This window comes from Zingiber officinale, chromosome 4B (genome assembly GCF_018446385.1).
Source record: "Zingiber officinale cultivar Zhangliang chromosome 4B, Zo_v1.1, whole genome shotgun sequence".
In the NCBI taxonomy this organism is placed as follows: domain Eukaryota; kingdom Viridiplantae; phylum Streptophyta; class Magnoliopsida; order Zingiberales; family Zingiberaceae; genus Zingiber; species Zingiber officinale.
In genome coordinates, this window is record NC_055993.1 from 129244524 (window position 1) to 129262520 (window position 17997).

General features: G+C 39.4%; 1 protein-coding gene across 3 annotated transcripts; it reads right to left on the reverse strand.

Annotated features, from left to right (window-relative positions):
* Positions 1 to 503: 503 nt before the first annotated feature.
* On the reverse strand, positions 504 to 17726 carry LOC121976682 (heterogeneous nuclear ribonucleoprotein 1-like). 3 transcript variants are annotated; one of them, XR_006110677.1, is made up of 5 exons: positions 17510 to 17723; positions 16848 to 17080; positions 15267 to 16467; positions 726 to 870; positions 504 to 632 (listed from the first exon to the last, which is right to left on the reverse strand). XR_006110677.1 is itself a non-coding variant. In XM_042528957.1 (4 exons), the coding sequence occupies exons 2-4, from the start codon at positions 17070 to 17072 to the stop codon at positions 821 to 823; spliced, it is 1476 nt and encodes a 491-aa protein (XP_042384891.1). In that variant the 5' UTR covers positions 17073 to 17120; positions 17510 to 17726; the 3' UTR covers positions 523 to 820. The 3 variants fall into 3 exon arrangements, 2 of the variants coding, with proteins under 2 accessions (XP_042384891.1, XP_042384890.1); XM_042528957.1 differs by having other exon boundaries at positions 523 to 870; positions 16848 to 17120; positions 17510 to 17726; XM_042528956.1 differs by having other exon boundaries at positions 524 to 870.
* Between the last annotated feature and the right edge of the window lie 271 nt (positions 17727 to 17997).

Consider the following 17997-nt stretch of genomic DNA (forward strand, 5'->3'; position numbering starts at 1 on the left):
TATAGCAATTATGAAATCGTAGTTGCTATAATATGTGCAACAATTATAAAATCGTAGCTGCTATAACACGTTTGAAATTCACATTACAGTAACTACAAAATCGTAACTGCTATAATATGGATTCGATATACTCACCTAATATTTACGTTGTAGCAGTTATGAAATCGTAGTTAATATAATATGTGCAACAATTATAAAATCGTAGTTGCTATAGCTCGCTCGATCAATTCATGATGTACATGTGACAAGAGATATGAATATCGAACAGTATACTCGAGGACAGCTTTACAAGAACTAGTAAAAATTGTTGCACATAAGGACCCTTTTTTTTTATTATTGTTCTTAAATAAAATCGTGGTCTAGAATCCGGATGAAAAAGATTGAGGGTTATATTAGGTTGTTTATCAACGTTAATGTTAAATATAGACGAATATTTTATGAAAGATTCGTAAGTTCCCAGCTAACAAAATAACAAATTTGTGGTACATGTGAATAAACCATAAACGAGAAAGTAAGCGAAAGAAGATTGAAATACCTGAAAATTAGTTTCTTGTTTTTTCTTTTTTCTTTAGAACTAATACTCCGTCTGGGTGTCTATTTGCAACATCAGTTGCATAGATCTGAAAAAAAATCTACATGCATCCAGCAACAAGATTGCATCTCAATCAAACATGAAGAACCAAAACCTAATTGACATGCGGAAGGAAGAAACTCTAATTCCAAACCTTGGGCCATGGCATTTATTTTGAATTTCGTAAATCTTTTTTTTCCCCTTCTTTCCAAACACTTTCCTGATCTTCCAAAGACATGCTTCTCATCACTACATAGTTGTTCGTCTATTGATGGTCTTAAATCTTAGCATATCAATTCCTGAACCATTAGAAAAAGGAGAATGTTAGAAAAACAAAATCTTTACAAGGAAAGTGTTCTTAGTGTGCAAAGCTTTGCATAAAGAAAATTCAGACTCGTTTAATAACTTCATTAAGTGGAAACACTACGCACCAGGAGGCAAACTCAGCACTGTGGTAAAACATGTAATTAACAGGAGCATCTTAAGTTTGCTTAAGGTCAAGAGGGAGCCCGATCGAATCCAAAATGCCAAAGCACTTATATTCGTATGCATGTATATTATAAGAAGCCTCAATATGTGATATAGAAATAAACTGTTGGCCCACGTTGGGATATATTAACATAGAAAGGTGAATCTTGGGATCATATAACCCATTATCTGTAACCTCCCCCTCCCCATTATCCCTTTGATATGCAGCAAGTATATAAAGGGTCTTGCGGCATTAAAAGAGTTGTGGAAAAGTGGATGAAAAGAGGTTGTTGTTGATCATGAGACTGCTGTTGATCGCTTGCGGAGAAGTAGACCGTTCACAATCGAAGATCACCGGGTCGAGGGTGTTGAAATACATAATATGAAAGTACATATATAGACATAGAAAGAACAGAGCGACAAAGAAAGAGAAGACAATTATTTCTTTATTATTTATTGGTAATTATCATAGGCTAAGTCGTCGTCTATTTCTACATATATGAAAAATTTAATGATAAACATATAAATATATTATTATAAATATGATAACTTATTATCATGAATATGGTAATATATTATCATAAATATGATAAATAATAAATATAGAAATAATGATAAATATAGTTTGGATTGCAATCTAAACATGGTAAATCATCAATAATTAAAATCAATTTCTGAATCTCTTAAACTGTTATTTTGTTGTCATTATCCCCGACAAACTCAACAGAATATTTTTGAACGTTGAGTTTAGTTGTCAATAACTAATCTTATCTTTTAGAGCAAAGTCCACCAATACAATCAATGAAATGACAGATTTATTGAACTTTGCCTTTGATGAAAAAAGAAACAACTAGAAAGAGATGAGCAGTTATTGTTTGAAGGCTGGAATCTGATTTGTCATTGAAATAGGATCAGCAGAGAGAGAATGTTACATTTTGGTGGCTGAATATGCTTTAGCAGAGGAAGAAAATCTATAATTGTGTGCTGAGAAAATCCTAGAAAAAGCTTGCTATCTGGCCGTCAAAAGAGGGCTAAAAAAATAGTTATCGAGGAAAGGCAGCCATAATGAACTTGTTGTTGTAAAAGAGGAGAGGAGAAGAAAGAAAGGGAGATAAAGAGGAGAGGAGAAGAGAAGAAAGAGATGGAAAACTTGTTGCTAATTTTGAGAGAAAGATATTAAGAAGAAATTTTCTAGTAGAAGATTCTAGTAGAAATAAAAGAGAGAATGGTGGAGTGTTTTTTTGGAATAGGGAGAAAACAAACAAAAAGATAAGGACTTGAATTTAATATTTACTCGGAGTACAACAAGATCATGAGCTATTGTCTTTTTACACCATATTAGGTCCATGATATGACAAATCTTCCGTGCGAATATCATACTCTGGTGGAATATGATCAATCACTCCAGGGTCCGGGTGCCATCATGGGGTTCCAAGAATAGATGAAACTATATTAGGAGGAACGGAAAGAGAGAATGCTCCTGATTGAGATGATTGGAATGTAGATTGCTAAGAGAAGGGTGAAGATTGATTTGATGTAGGACCTCTTGGAAAATTTGAATAAAATCTTTTATAACACTTTTGAGCATAATGACCGTAGTTGAACCAAATTTAGCAACATCCTCTACCTCGGCCTCGACCCCGACCTCTACCTCCTGCATTGTGATTTTGATAATGATATTGCGGATGAGGCTGATTGTGATGATCAGATTGTGGAGCTTTGATAGTCACGTGTGCCAACAATGAAAGAGAATCTGACATTCTCTTAGATTGTATATGTAGAAGTCTTTCATGAGAGAATAATATACCGTGAAGTGTTTCAAGCGACACTTGATCCATGTGAATCGTGACACTAGGAACAAAATTATCATATTGAGGCCTAAACCTGCAAGAACATGCATTAATAGTTCTAGATCAGAGACCGGATATCCAATTGCAGCTAAATTGTTAGTGATAATCTTGACTAATTGCATATAATAATTAATAGAGATATCTCCTCGTTGTACAGACTGTAATTGTAGACGAAGTTGAAGAACTCGTGCTTAAGAGTGGGATGCAAAAAACTGTCCCAGAGCTTCCCAAACTTGACGATAGGTGTTAAGCCCCATGAGCATAGGAAGTATAGACTAAGTAATTGATAAGATTAATCAAGTCAGTACTAATTGATCCTTCCTAAATCCCATATCATAAGATGGATCATCTTTTTGAGGTTGGAATGAAGTATATTAACATGACCAAGTAAGACATGAACACAAAGCAAAGGAAAAAATTATAACTTCTAAAGAAAATAATTATCCCGATCAAGTTTAATGGATAAAGGAAAAACCATATAAATAGGAAAAGAAGCATTTTGAGATGGAGGAGAAATCTCTATAGATTTTTAACAAGATATATCAGACATTTTGTTTTAAAACAAAGTTGATGACAAACTTAATTTGTATCGTGACCATTGATAATGAAAGATGAAAGCCGTTGTTGCTGTTGTAGAAATCTGATGCTTTTATGGTACTGGAATTGAGGAAGGGAGGCTGCTAGCTGGGAAGATGCGAAGAAGGGATTGACACGGGCTCTTGAAAAATCAACAAGATAAAGCCGATGATTGAAAATAGATAAGGAAAGCTGCTTCGTGGATAAGCAAACCAGCAAATACAGAACTGGAAAAGAACCGGAATAGCCGACAATTGAAAAGAGAAACCAGCACCAAAAAAAAAAAAACACTATATTGCTTGCAGGGAAAAGAAAAGGAGAAGGGAGAAATAGAAGGGCGTCGGGTGGAGAAGCTGGCCAGCACTTGGACGAGGATGGAGTGGAGGAGATTTGGTTGGCGGCAGCAAAGGGGTGGTTGGCTGGAGCTTTGCTTGCAATAAATTGAATGGTCGGCGGCACAAGATGTTGGTGTAGCGGGGCCGACAACAGGGGGGTGAATTGCCTGCAAACAAAAGTACCCTCCTCAAACTTTCAACTCAAAATAAAGCAACAATAAAATAGAGTAATAATGACAAAAAAGAAAAAGGGGCTCAGCGAATTGACTTTGTTACAATCGAGACGGTTGTTAATCCAAGGCGGTTGAACAGATGCACTAATAGAGTCTCCTTCCCTGAAGACGGAGAAGTCTTTTACACTTTGAAAGCTCTTACACGTTGCTTGGAAATGAAATACAGAGTTGATTTTCGTTAATCAGAATAGCTATTCGAGACCCCTTTATATAGGGGTTCCAAGACTTATCCATTTCACCTGATCTTCGGGATCAAGATTTGACTCAAGAGAGATCGGTCGACCGATTCCCAAGTTCGGTCGACCGAACCAGCGTACTTGCCCAGCCTTCCGTCCAGATGCAGTCTGTATGGATCGAGCTTGCGTTCGATCGACCGATCCTATTGTTCGGTCGACCGATCAGCCAACGGTCTCTCCCTGAGCTGGCCCGATCAGCATGCTCGACTAAGTCTCTGGTTTATCTCCGATTCGGTCGACCGATCAGAAGATTCGGTCGACCGATCAGCCAACGGTTGGTTGCTGACATGGCTGCTGACGTGTCACCAATGACTGGCTTCTGATGATAGGGGTTCGGTCGACCGATCATGGTTTTCGGTCGACCAAACACTTGTCAAGTCAACTTCCCGGTTGACTTGCTCTGGTTCTGCTCGCTTGGGTGATTGCGGCCAACCGGAATAGGGCACACCTGAGCCCAATTCCCGGCCTTCTCCTCGAGCAGTCTTCCGTCTCGGCTTTACGTCCCTCGAACGTCGCGCACATTCTTCTCGCCCACTGGTGTACTCTTTCGCAGCTCTCTCGTCCTTCGGACGCACTGAGCCCGTCGGCTCCCTTCCCGTGTCGTCCTTCTCGCTAGCTGCGTCTTCCGCTCGACTTCCTGCGCTCCTAAGCTCCTGCACACTTAGACACAGGGATCAAAAACAAACAGGACATAACTAACTTGGTTGATCACATCAAAACAACCACGGGGTCCAATAGAAGAAGGGACGTGACAGGAGCTGTCCTTTGGAGGTGACGACGGGATGGGATCCTCTTGTCCCCTTGTCCTGGTCCGCTCTTGGACCAGGACAAGGGGATTGGTGGAAGGCAATGGCCCCCACCTCTTAACAGGTGGGGGGTCATTGCCCTCCACCAATGCCTTTGTGAACCAGAGGATCTGGTCCCGGTGCCGACTGCAGCAACTTTTCGATGGCGGAGAGGAGGCAGCGGCGGTGGCGAATATCCGGTCCGACTGCAACAAAGTGGTGATTGATTTTTTTTTAAGGGAAAAGATAGAATAATAGAAACGGAATTCAAGGAAAAGAAAAAGATAGCAAACTGTAGAAGAGAGCAGATTGATTTTTTTTTTAATAAGAGGAAGAGTGATTTAATGAGAAAACGTGATAAGGAAAGAGAAAGAATAATAAGAAGCGTTACGTCGAAGAGAAGATCGGTGTAGGACAATGGAGTACCCTTGCTGTAAAAGGGTGAAAAAGAAACAAGGAATTGCATGTGAAAATTACGATGTTGAGAAGAAATCTGGTATGTTTGTAGATTTCATAAACAGAAATGAGAAGAAACGAAGGATCATGGCTCTGATACCATGTCGAAATACATAATGTAAAAGTACATAGATATAGAAAAAAATAGATAGACAAAGAAAGAGAAGATAATTACTTCTTTATTATTGATTGATAATTGTCATAAATTAACTCGTCTATTTATACATATTATCAAGATAATATATGAAAAATATAATAATAAAATATAGAAATATATTATCATAAATATAGTAACATATTATCATGAATATGGTCATATATTATTATAAATATAGAAATAATAATAAATATGATTTGTATGGTAATCCAAACATGACAACTATCTTTGTTGTCATTAGAGGGCCGAGATGTTGTGAAGCAATGGTAATAGTTCAATACACGTAATTATTATCCCGACTACGAGTTGTTCGTAGTTTTCAAAGTGTACAACAACATCGATTGAGGTATATCGAGAGCTCAACTCATTTCGTATATGTAATCCCTTATATGCTTCTGTTATGTCGGAACAAATTTTGACATTGGTATCACAGCCAAGTTAAATGGAAGCTTCCTATGCGGGAGACCATTGGAGCCGATGGTGTCGTCGCTGATCTCGTCGACAAGGAACAGTTCTTGGTCGTTGAGCTCGATGATGTCCTCCTCGGCTAAGAGTTCTGCAATTGACTTTGAAAGGGGAGTGGACGCAGATCGCATCGCGCGCTAGCGCCGAGTTGTTTGCCGGTGAACAATGTTTGTCGCGACAAAAACTATAGCAGCAAAAGCGTGAATCGTGGGTGATGGCAACCTCATGAGGCTAGCATCGACATCCATGGCCGGTGAACGTCGATGACCGCATCGGGAGGCCGATGCTCGACAATCGTGTTCATCGTGGCAGAGATTGTCACGGAAAAAAATAAAAACCGCATCTCGCGATTTCTGCGCATTGCGAGCCCCAACAGGATCGACTTCTGTGCCTGGCGATTGACTTCTGTGGCCGACAATTGCATCGATACACTAACAAATGCGGTTGTGGCCGGTGACTACAATTGTTGCTGATGGTTCGTCGGGGCGGAGAAGATGAGAAAAAGTTTGAATTTTCTTAATAAAAAAACAAAAAATCGATCTGGTTCACTGAATTAGACTGGTTGGTTTGAGTTGAACCGGGCGGGGTAATTGAACTAGACCGGCTGGTTTGATTTAAAGGTGACTATAGTGGGATTGTGTGTAGTGAATCTAAGTTCAAATGGTGAGATGCAATTTCATATTGTGGTGTATGGTGTTCGTTGATTCATACGCTTGTTTTGGAGTTTGTACTCGAGTCATTTAAGTCTTGATGATTCTTAAGATACACAAAATTATGTAATTGGGTATTAATTGTTACTAATATCTCTGTTTTATGTGTGACAGAAATATGACTGCAACAAAATTTGTTATAATGGATTTCGTCAAGGGAGACAAGTTGAATGGTGATAGCTACAATATTTGGCATCGAAAGATTCAGTTTGTCTTCGAGGAACAAGAACTCTGGGAGATTCTTATGCACGAAATGGTGGACCCCGGATAGGGTATCACGTCACAAGCGAGACGGGATCAGGAGGTATACCGTACTTAGAAAAAGAAAGATAGCTAAGCTAGGGTGATTCTTCTTAACAAGATGTACAATGAACTGATCCAAATATATGAACAGTATCCCACCGCTAAGTCGGTATGACATGCTCTCAAAGAACATCATGGCATCCCGTCAATCCCTAAGATAAAAATGCTGACCTATAAGTTCATTGCAAACAACAAGAGCCACAATCATACTATGAAGTAGCATTTAATGTATATGCTAAGTATGATTGCTCTCTGAAAAATTTGGGGGAGCCTATGTCTAATGAACTTCAGGTACTGGGTGTAATTCAATCATTGTCTGACTCCTAGGATATTATTAAGACCTATCTCTCACACACTGAGAATATCAGTACTTTCATCTTTCATGGATGTGAGTAGGCATTGTGAGCTCAGGAGGAGCGCTAGGAAATGACCAGGTCTACTTTAGGCCATGCTTACATTGCAAAGTCGAGCAAGGACTCCCAAGGTACAAAGCTTAAGTTGCGCAAGCATGAGAAGGTGGTCGAAGTCCATGGCAAGAGTAAACCATTTGTGAAGACCGACGAGAGAGGACAGAAATACCAAAAGAAGGAACTTGATAAGAGTATTGTTCGATGCTACGTATGTGCTAAGCTTGGGCATTTCACACGCGAATGTAGTGAGCAAAAGGTACATCCTTTTTCTTTACATGATATGAGTTATGTGTCATCTAGTGTGATGTTCACTAACTCTTCTTTTTTGTGAATTGTAGACTCAAGAGCCACAAACTATGTAGTTTGTGATAGGAGCACATTTGTGAAGTCCGCTGTCTGAGTCCCCATACGAAGAGGTAATATATGGGGGAACGAAGCATATGTGGTAGTGAGAGGAATTGGTACATGCAAGTTGTTGCTGCAAAGCAACCAAGTCCTATATCTTTATGACGCCATATATGCTTCGGAGATTAGGCATAATATTGTATTTGTCCGATGTCTAGATCATTTAGGATATTGTGTGATGTTAGGAAACTCTAAAGTTTCTATTTCTTATGACAGCTCTTTAGTATGTTCCAGTTTAGTCCATGAGAGACTCTATGTACTAAATTTAATTTTATTTGCTTATCCTTATTCACCAATTATCTATGCATATGATAGTATAGTGGATGATGTGATTGTGTGACATAGCAGACTTGGTCACATATGACAAGAGAGAGAATGGGTAAGTTAGTAACTAGTGATCTATTGGGCCCGTTAACCAAGGTCAAGTTGCCCATGTGTGAGTTCTACCTAGTAGGCACAACGACAAGAAAGCCTTTTGGAAAATCAATGAGAGCTGGGATTCCATTATAGTTGGTTCATTACGACATTTGCGGACCCATGAATGTGAGAGTCAGAAACAGAGCTACGTATTTTATTACGTTTATAGATGACTACATGCATTTTAGTTATGTCTATTTTAATCGTGCACAAGTCTGAGGCACTAGAGTGCTTTAAGAGGTTTATTAGTAAGGTTGAAAATCAGCTAGACTTGAGGGTGAAAACTCTAAAGACTGATCAGGGGCATGAGTATCTATCTAAACAGTTAAAGAACTATATTTTGAGAGAGACATTACAAGACAATTAACTATTCCTACTACTTCACAATAAAATGGAGTCGCCGGGAGAAGGAATAAGACTCTATTGGAGATGATGAAGTCTATGATGGTGCATGCCAATTTACCCATCTTTCATTGGGGGGTGCATTATTAACTGTAGCCTACACCCTCAATCATGTTCTAACAAAGTCGGTAGTCAGCACCTCATACGAACTTTGGATAGGAAGGCAACATGACCTGAGCAAATAAAACTATGTGGTTGCATCGTGTATGTTTACAATTCCTCACACAAATACGGCAAGTTAAGCCCGCGAGGAAAGAAGTGTCCACTCCAAGGGACATATGTTCCTAGGAGAACATACAGACGGGACTGTCATTGAGATTGAGTCTCGTGATGCTAAGTTTCTTGAGAATGATTTCCCTAAGAGGTGAAATTGATCGAGGCTTAACCTTCTACGAGATGGATGAGCCTAGTGGCTTAGCCGAACCTAGCAGCAGGATAGATGCTATTAAGGATTTTGGTCTTAATGGGAGTGGTCCATCTGAAAGTGTGGTGACTCTCTCTCCTTGTAGGAGTTATCCGGAAAAGGTACCTCGTCGTCATTTCTCGATTAAGGATGAGATTCTCATTGTAACTCCAGAGGACAACGAAGAACCAAGGACATTCAGAGAGATTCTCGAGGGTTTAGCAAAGGACCAATGGTTAAAGTCATGCAGGAAGCAATGGAATCAATGGAAGTCAACAAGGTCTGGACCTAGTTGACTCACCTGAGGATAGAAAGGTCATTGGAAACAAGTGGATTCTCAAAATCAAAAGGAAAGCTGATGGATTAATCGAGAAGTATAAAACCTGTTTGGTAGCCAAGGGTTACACACAAACAAAGAATATTAACTATGAGGAGACATTCTCCCCAGTAGTCAAGTTTACATCAATTCATTTAATTTTAGCGATTGTTGCTTATTTGGATCTGGAGGTACACCAAATGGATGTTAAAATCACTTTCCTTAGCGAGAATCTAGATGAGGAGATCTACATGAAACAACCCTTGGGTTTGTTCTAGTAGGTCAGGAAGATAAGGTCTGCCAACTTAGGAAGTCAATATATAACCTAAAACAATCATCCAGGCAATGGTACCTAAGATTTCACGAGGATGTGCTATCTTACGATCGAGGAGGATCATTGTTGTTGGGTTGCAAACAAAGTCCCATATTGAAAATACATGGGAAAGATCATTTGTTTATAAGAGAAAGATATCTCCATTAGTATGAGACATTTTGGGTAGAGCCCAAAAATAAAATCACGAGGGCTTAAGCTCAAAGTGGATAATATCATGTCATTGTGGAGATATCTAAATCCTTTTTTGTCAGAGTCCGGACTGCTAGAAGGTCTAACCGTCTACTGTACACAAGAGTTATATTCTAATTGAGCCATATGAGTAGAATATTGACCTTCAACAAAAGAATTGGGGGCTCCCGTGTCCAGATCAAGAGGATTAGATACCAGGCAAGAAGTCCTAGTAAGTCGGGTGGATTGAGGGGCAGGTCAGACGTGGGAAGCCTATGGTCCTTCGTTTGAGGAGGGGATTGTTGGGTTGCAAGGTTGCAAACAAAGTCCCACATTGAAAATACATGGGAAAGATGATGGATTTATAAGGGAAAGATATTTTCATTGGTATGAGAACTTTTGGGTAGAGCCCAAAAATAAAATCATAAGGGCTTAGGCTCAAAGTGGACAATATCATTCTATTGTGGAGATATCTAAATCCCTTTTTGATCCTATAATTCTGTTTATCTAATACAGTCATATAACTCTTTTATGATTCTATCGTTGTATGTGGATGATAGACTGTTGGCTAAGAATAACATTAATAAAGATATGGGTGAAGCTGAGTTTATCCTCGGAGTACAGATCCAGAGGCATCGCTCGAGAAAAATGTTGGCTCTTTCACAAAAGACCTACATTAAGAAAATTCTTGAGTGCTTTGGGATGAGTGAATGTAATCCCATAGATAATTTGATTGCTAAAGATGAAGCCTTAAACTTGGAAATGTGTCCTAGCACTCAGGAAGAGGTAAGGGAAATGAATAAAGGGTAAGGGAAATGAATAAAGTACCTTACTCCAATGCAGTTGAAAGTCCTATATATGCAATAATGTGTACTTGACCGGACATATGTTATGTAGTAAGTCTGATAAGCAGATATCAGCCTAATCCTGGAAGGGGTCACTGGAGAGCCATGAAAAGGATTTTCTAATATCTTAAAGGAACTACAAACTTATCCTTGTGTTACAAAGGAGGCAATTTGTGCCTTTTGGGTTACTCGGACGTTGATTGGGGAGGCAATCTAGACAAGCGAAAATCAATATCGAGTTTTAGCTTCTTGCCTAATGGTGAGGGCATCTCATGGAGAAGTAAGAAACAAACCTGTGTTGCTTTATCTACAATTGAGACTAAGTTCATGGCTTGCTCAGTAGTAGTTCAAGAAAGTGTTTGACTTCGAAGATTATTAGATTACTTAGGGATAGTAGCGGATAGTGGGAGGCCAGTAATAATTTATTGTGATAATCAGGTTGCTATCGCTTATACTCCAGACCCTAAGTTTCATAGTAGAACTAAACACATAGACACTAGATATAATTTTGTGAGAGACATCATCGAGGAGGGTGAAGTGACAGTCAAGTACATTTTTCGACACACAACATGGTAGCTGCTCCTTCACCAAACCCATATCTCAAAATCACTTTATAGGACATAGAGAGTCATTGAGTTTGGGTATCTTATGACAGTTCTTTGTTTGTACATTATTGATGACATTGATGCTTATTAATTAACTATATTATGATACTCGAGCATTTTTCAGTCATATTCACATCTTATAATGCAGTTACTTTGATTATCATATGCATGTTGTGTGAAATAGATATGCTAGGCAGGTAGGGTCGACTCTCTCACACGAGTGACCACCTCTAAGAGTGGACATGAGACGGTTTTGTAGCTATAAAAGGTTATGAGAGTAGTTCTACAAGAACTTAAATCGCCTTGATACATGCTCAAGATGAGGTCATATGTGACATGACCGACATAAACATGCCCACATCCATGTTGTCTCTAAGAAGCCAGTTTATGAGATCTTAGATATCACTTGCCATTTGTGATATTGTCTTTGAAGTACTCTCTCTGAGATCTCTAGGTAGAGTCTTATGTGTAGATTGAGTCTCATATCTACACAATATTAGAGAAATTTGACATATGCCCTTTGAGAGATGAGGGAATAACACTGTGGCTCGTGTTTCATTCCACTTGTGATAAAACGAATAGGGATAGTGGGAGCTATATTACTTAAGACCTGATATCCCTGAGCTTTATTGTGTGAGACCCGACATCTTTGAGGTGGGATTTCATTTGCCCTTATTACTTTCGGTTGTTTCTTGAGGTCTCAATTCAGTGTTTGCTATTCTAGTTGTTTATTGATGGCTTGAAAGATAAATTGAGGTTTGAGGGACATGCCTAAGAAAGTAGCTGGGTTGAGACTGATAGATTTGAGTTTAGGTAAAGAAAGACCAATCGACATTGCATCATTATCTTCTAATTATCGACCGATCTTTTATGATCATCTATGTAGAGATGAACATAATAGTGATACAAAGTCGAGCAAAATTTAGGGATTACTTTCACTAAGGAAAGTAACTCGATGGATGTAATTAGCCTAGGATTTGGGGTACAATGAGCTTTTATATTTTTGGTATTAACAATGACTACTCAAGTATCCTAACAGGTGTCTAGAGAAGTTTTGTTTGCAAGTGAATTCGCTAGTCGCATAACATCCAACCCCGTATGAAAGCCCAGTGGGGTGATATGATGAATCACACGAGTTATGATTAATGACGACGTGACAAGCCCTCGTGGGTAAGTGGGAGATGTTGGTATTGCCCACGCTGGGGCATATTAACATGCAAAGGTGGATCATAGGATCATGACACATTATCTGTAATCTTCCCCTCCCCATTATCCCTTTGATATGCAATGAGTATATAAAGGGCCTTGGGACATTAAGAGAGGTGTCGGAAAGTGGATGCAGGAAGGTTGCTGTTGATTGCGAGGCTGCTGTTGATCGCTTGCGGAGAAATAGATCATTCGCAGTCGAAGATCACAGGGTCGAGGGTTGAGATGTTGTGAAGCAGTGGTATAGTTCGATACACATGACTATTATCTCGACTTCGAGTTGTTCGTAGTTTTTGAAGTGTACAACAACGTCAATTGAGGTATATTGAGGACTCAACTCAGTTCGTATATGTAATCTCTTATATGCTTCTGTTATGTCAGAACAAATTTCGACATAAAGGATGGAGTTTAGCCTAAGGGTGTAAATGAGTCAAGCCCTCGCGAGCCGCTAGCGAGCGACTCGGTCAAAGCTCGACTCGAGCTCGGAGTTGACCGAACTCGAGCCGAGCTCGAGCCGGCTCGTTTAATATTCGAGCCGATCTCGAGCCCATTTAATACTGGATCGAAGGCTCATCGAGCCTGTTCGAGTTCGGCTAATTTAATATTTTAATATTTAAAATAATTACTACTTTAAAGTTAAGTAATAAGTTGAGGAGGTGTTTGTGGCTAGAGTATTTCATAAGGTTGTTAGAGGTTGAAGGTTTGAATCCCAGCTTGTGTGCATTTGTTTTTACATTTAAATTCACTGTTTTCGAGTCGAGCTCGAGCCCATGATTAAATGGCCAAGCCGAGCTCAAGCTCAAATTCAGAAACTCGCTCGCTCGAGCTCGGCTCATTTGCAGCCCTAGTTTAGCCTCTCCTCTCACAAGTCAACCTCAGACGTTATTGTTTCCAATAGCTTTGCGTTGAATCAATGGGAATAGTAAAGTTCCCTTAACACATGGATGCTGTGCATCATCAGGCATGTTCATTCCTTTAAACTCTGTGGTGCTCATAACAAACTAACATTTATGGATCTTCCGATGGCAACTATTGATCACTTGTGCTCAATAAAACTTATACTTGATGTTTGTTTATGTTTTATAAGTTTGTCACCTATGAAATGATACAAAGCAGGTTCGAGCAACTCTCATAAGATGGCCAAGAACAACACTTTCACATAGAGGTAGACAATAAAACAAATAATTGGTCCAAATTTGAATTTACAGAACAACTGATTGCAATGAAAAACGAAGACCTAAGAAAACTTTACTAGAACCTAGAAAAATGATTTGATGATGCCCTTATACTGCCTTATTGTGGAAATCATTAACTAGTAAATATTTTTGGAATTGGTGAAGCCTCTCTTAAAAATGTTATTATTTAAACAACCTGTTGAGGTTCCAACCTTTGAAAATGCAGGAGCAATAGTTTTGGTTGACCAATGCAGACTATCATGTATCACCAGGTAAACGTAGTTAGCATCCTCTTAAACATGTTTTCATTTAAACAACCTGTTGAGGTTCCAACCTTTGAAATGCAGGAGCAATAGTTTTGGTTGACCAATGCAGATTATCATGTATCACCAGGTAAACGTAGTTAGCATAGAAATCATGAAGCAAATTAGTGGACTAGTGAGGGTTCATTTTAATGACAGGCAATGCAAAACTATGGTCAATCAAGCACAATGGTTTCCTAGATTGAATGGCTTGAGGAGTTATGTTATGAAGCTAAATTGCATAACAAGGTGATAACCCTCACCTTGGGGGCCCCTCCAAGACTGCTCCATGTGATCTGGAAGGGAGGAAAATCACGAGAGGCTTCGCCCAACACAGTAGCCCTTTGCATGGGGTTAGGTGACCCGCTATGCATTTCGCACATGTTGAGAATCAACCTCATGACGTATTGCAGCAACACCACATGCAAGTACCAACTGTGTAAGCCCGTGGAGGCTATATTACGAAGCTAAATGATAATACATGAGAAGGGTTGGCCCATTATTCTACAGGTACAACAATTACTCACCCACAAATGCTTAACCCAAGTTAATAAGTAGTTCACTCATCTAAGCTTATAAAGCTCTTCTATTAACCCACAAGTCACCATGCGAGACTAAATTAGAGTGTTATAATCTCCCTACTTAATGCTTGATGTCCCCGTCAAGACCCAAACTCTCAATTCATAGCCCGACATACTCCCTAATTGGCAGTATGTGAGGCCCAATAATGACTACACCACCACACAAGCAATCCTTTATACCTCATTGTGCAAAGGATTGGGTACTAATACAAAAGAAATAGCGAAGGTTCGGCAATTAGAGATTTTGCTTATCACCACATATAAGTACATTTCATTATGTACACATTTCCTCAAGAAGATACTTATCAGCATTTATTGCAAACGTCAAAACAAAAGGAAGATTATGTATTTCCACTTATGAAATAACAAAATACATAAACCTAACGGCTAAAAACTCAAAACATAGTAGGGGTCTTGGAACAATCAATTGATTAATAAGTGTGTCTTTAGCAGCTGAAATCTCATAATTCCTCATGCTCAAGGTTTTTCTTATTCTTTTGAGGACCTAATGCTTAACCAAGTAAAATGGTTGAAGTTAAAGAAACCACTAACCTCTATTCGGTTGTCTATTGGTGATGTTATAATTACCCATGTAACCTCCAGAGCCCTTAGCTATGATATCCGAAGGCACATTATCAAGTGCATGTTCAAATGAACTAACACCTTCAAGATCAGAAGATGATGATCGCCAAGTTGGATCTCCATAAAGTGAATTTTCATCATAGAGTTCTGGATAGGTTTCTTCAAATCCACCACTTGATGCAGTGTGGGAAATTTTCAAAGCATTGGAAATATTGTTCCTTCCAATCCCTCCACCACCTAGATCAAAATTGTTGTTTGTGCCTCTATGACTGAGATTCCCATCAGCATAACTTGACATGTTCCCCCCAACCTGAGATGAGATAGGAGCAGTACCACCCCAATTTATCAGATTGTTGTTGCTCAATCCACTAAGATACCCATTGCCAAGAGGCATACAGGCATTGGACCTTGCAGAGTCTAAAGTATAAGTAAGACTTCCACTATCCCATGCATTACGAGGAATTGAGCTAAAAACAAAACTGGTGTTCACATTGCCCCCATTATAAATAATAGGACTGTTGAACCTAGTGGAATTCCCACTGTAATAAGGGCCCAGACCATGCCCATACCCCATATTGTTGCCAAAACTGGAATTCCCTCCGACGCTTGACATCATATCTGGCTCCAAATTCATACCCATACCAAAATTAAGATTGCACGAAGGGAAGCCATTCCTTGCACTACTAGGAAGACCCAGTCTACTATCCATTCTCATCCCATAGCCACCAAACAAGCTTGGATTATATCTCTGTGTAAATCCATTAGCAAAGTTGTTTGTTCTATTCAGGCCATAGTTATATCCCTGGATAGGAGAGCGCATTTTTGGTCCTGTGGATAGTTCTTTGGGGACAGCTCTCTTGACCTCAACAGTCTTACCATTCAGCTCATGAAAAGTTTTAAAAAGCACCTTATCCACAGCATTCACTGAGTCATAGGCGATGAAACCAAATCCACGAGACCTTTGGGTGTTGTGATCATACATCACGACAACATCAGTAATTGTTCCAAACTGATCGAAGTATTTCTTGAATTCACTCTCTGCTATAGTAGATGGTAGACCACCAACAAATATTTTCTTGGTACGCCCAGGACCTGGAGAACCATGGGCACTAGTAGTGTATCTACTAAGTATCTGTTGATCATCCTTTGGAACAGCTTTCTTTGCCTCAACCTGACAAATTGATCAACCTAGTAGTCATCATAGCTAGCTCATTAATAGCTTGCTGATTTAACAAGGATCCTCTGAAGCTGAAAGCAACAAATAGTATACACATTTGTGTAAAGTATTATCGATTACATGGATGCTTATGTTGAGGCCTGGGCATCTAGGAGACACGTTGTACACAAAGTACAAATATCCTTGATCTGGTCGAGTTTAGACAAAGAAGCCAGGATCATCCCAATTCACCCCAAAAGGAATTGGGTAGTAGACACCCTATACACTTAACAGATCCTTGAACTTATTGAGATGGGATTAAGTAGGCGAGAACACTCAGCCACTTATATACATACTAGTGCATAAGAATGGGTCAGCAAAGGGTAGAAAGTTACCATTCTTCCATCGATCATGTGTTTTTCCATGACAACTCGCTCCGCTACGGCTGGGTCTGAGAACACAATGAACCCAAAACCACGAGCACGGCCAGTGTTCCTGTCCTTCATGATCGCAACCTCCTCCACCTCACCATAATTTTTGAAATACTCCACGAGACTGCCCTCGTTGGTGCTCCAAGAAATCCCGCCGATGAACAGCTTACCAGGATCTGAATGCTGCATTCTCTTTTCTGCAAATTAGACGTCTTTAATCTTCGACTGTGGCAATCTCTATGGATGAGGTTCAATTTCATCAATTACGAACATACACGCAAAAAGTCGAGATAAAGCTCTCTAATTCACATAAAAAAAATCACGAAACGTAGAAAAATTTCAGTTTGAAGTATGCCATCCATACGAATTGGATCTAATCAAATCTCGAATAACAGTCCAAGACTTCCTCCCCAATTTCCGGACAAATTTGGTAGCTTGGGCGAGAAGTAAAGTAGAAAACACCAGTCATGACGTAGATCTGACAAAAATAAATCCATCGAAGAAGCTCGAGACCGATCCTCTACCAAATCGAACCCAGCAACACAGATAAATCAGAATCCGAACCACACAAACGAAATCGACCAGAACAAAAAACGAAAGGGAAGAAGAAAGAATTCACAACTCACCGATCTGAAGCTGGCGCATCAGGCGAAAAGGCTAGAAGAGATGGTAGGATTCAGCAACAAGAAGCACTGGAATCCTCGGCTTCAAAGCTTGCTTTTTCTTCCGCCCGCCGATTCCGCCCAACTCATCCAGCGGGAGATGAGGGGAGGAGGAAGGGGAAGAGGAGCGAAATGGTGGTGGAGGTGGCCATGCCCACTCGTATCCGGTATTTATATATGTGTATGGCTCTCGAGAAAAGCGAAGGGAAGATAACACAGAGGTCGAAGGAGCGTATACTTGATAAAATTCTAAATAAATGTTTGATAGATAAATAAATAAATTTAAATATTACAAACATTACAATTAAGTAAATAGAAATCTTATGGAGCATGAATGTGATTAAATTAGGATAAAAAATGAAAAGCACGTTCTAAATTATATAAATCATAAAAGAATTACCTTTTTCAAAAAAAAAATTAAAAGGTTGTCAATATAACTACCAACCCATGTG

Bases quoted from the DNA above. Each gene is read 5' to 3' on its own strand.
- LOC121976682 (XM_042528956.1), bottom strand. The intron at 16,468-16,847 runs GTAACTTTCTAC...TCAATTTGTCAG, and splicing joins ACATGATCGATGGAAGAATG to GTTGAGGCAAAGAAAGCTGT. The intron at 871-15,266 runs GTTAGTGGTTTC...CTAATGGTTCAG, and splicing joins CAATAGACAACCGAATAGAG to GAATTGATATGCTAAGATTT.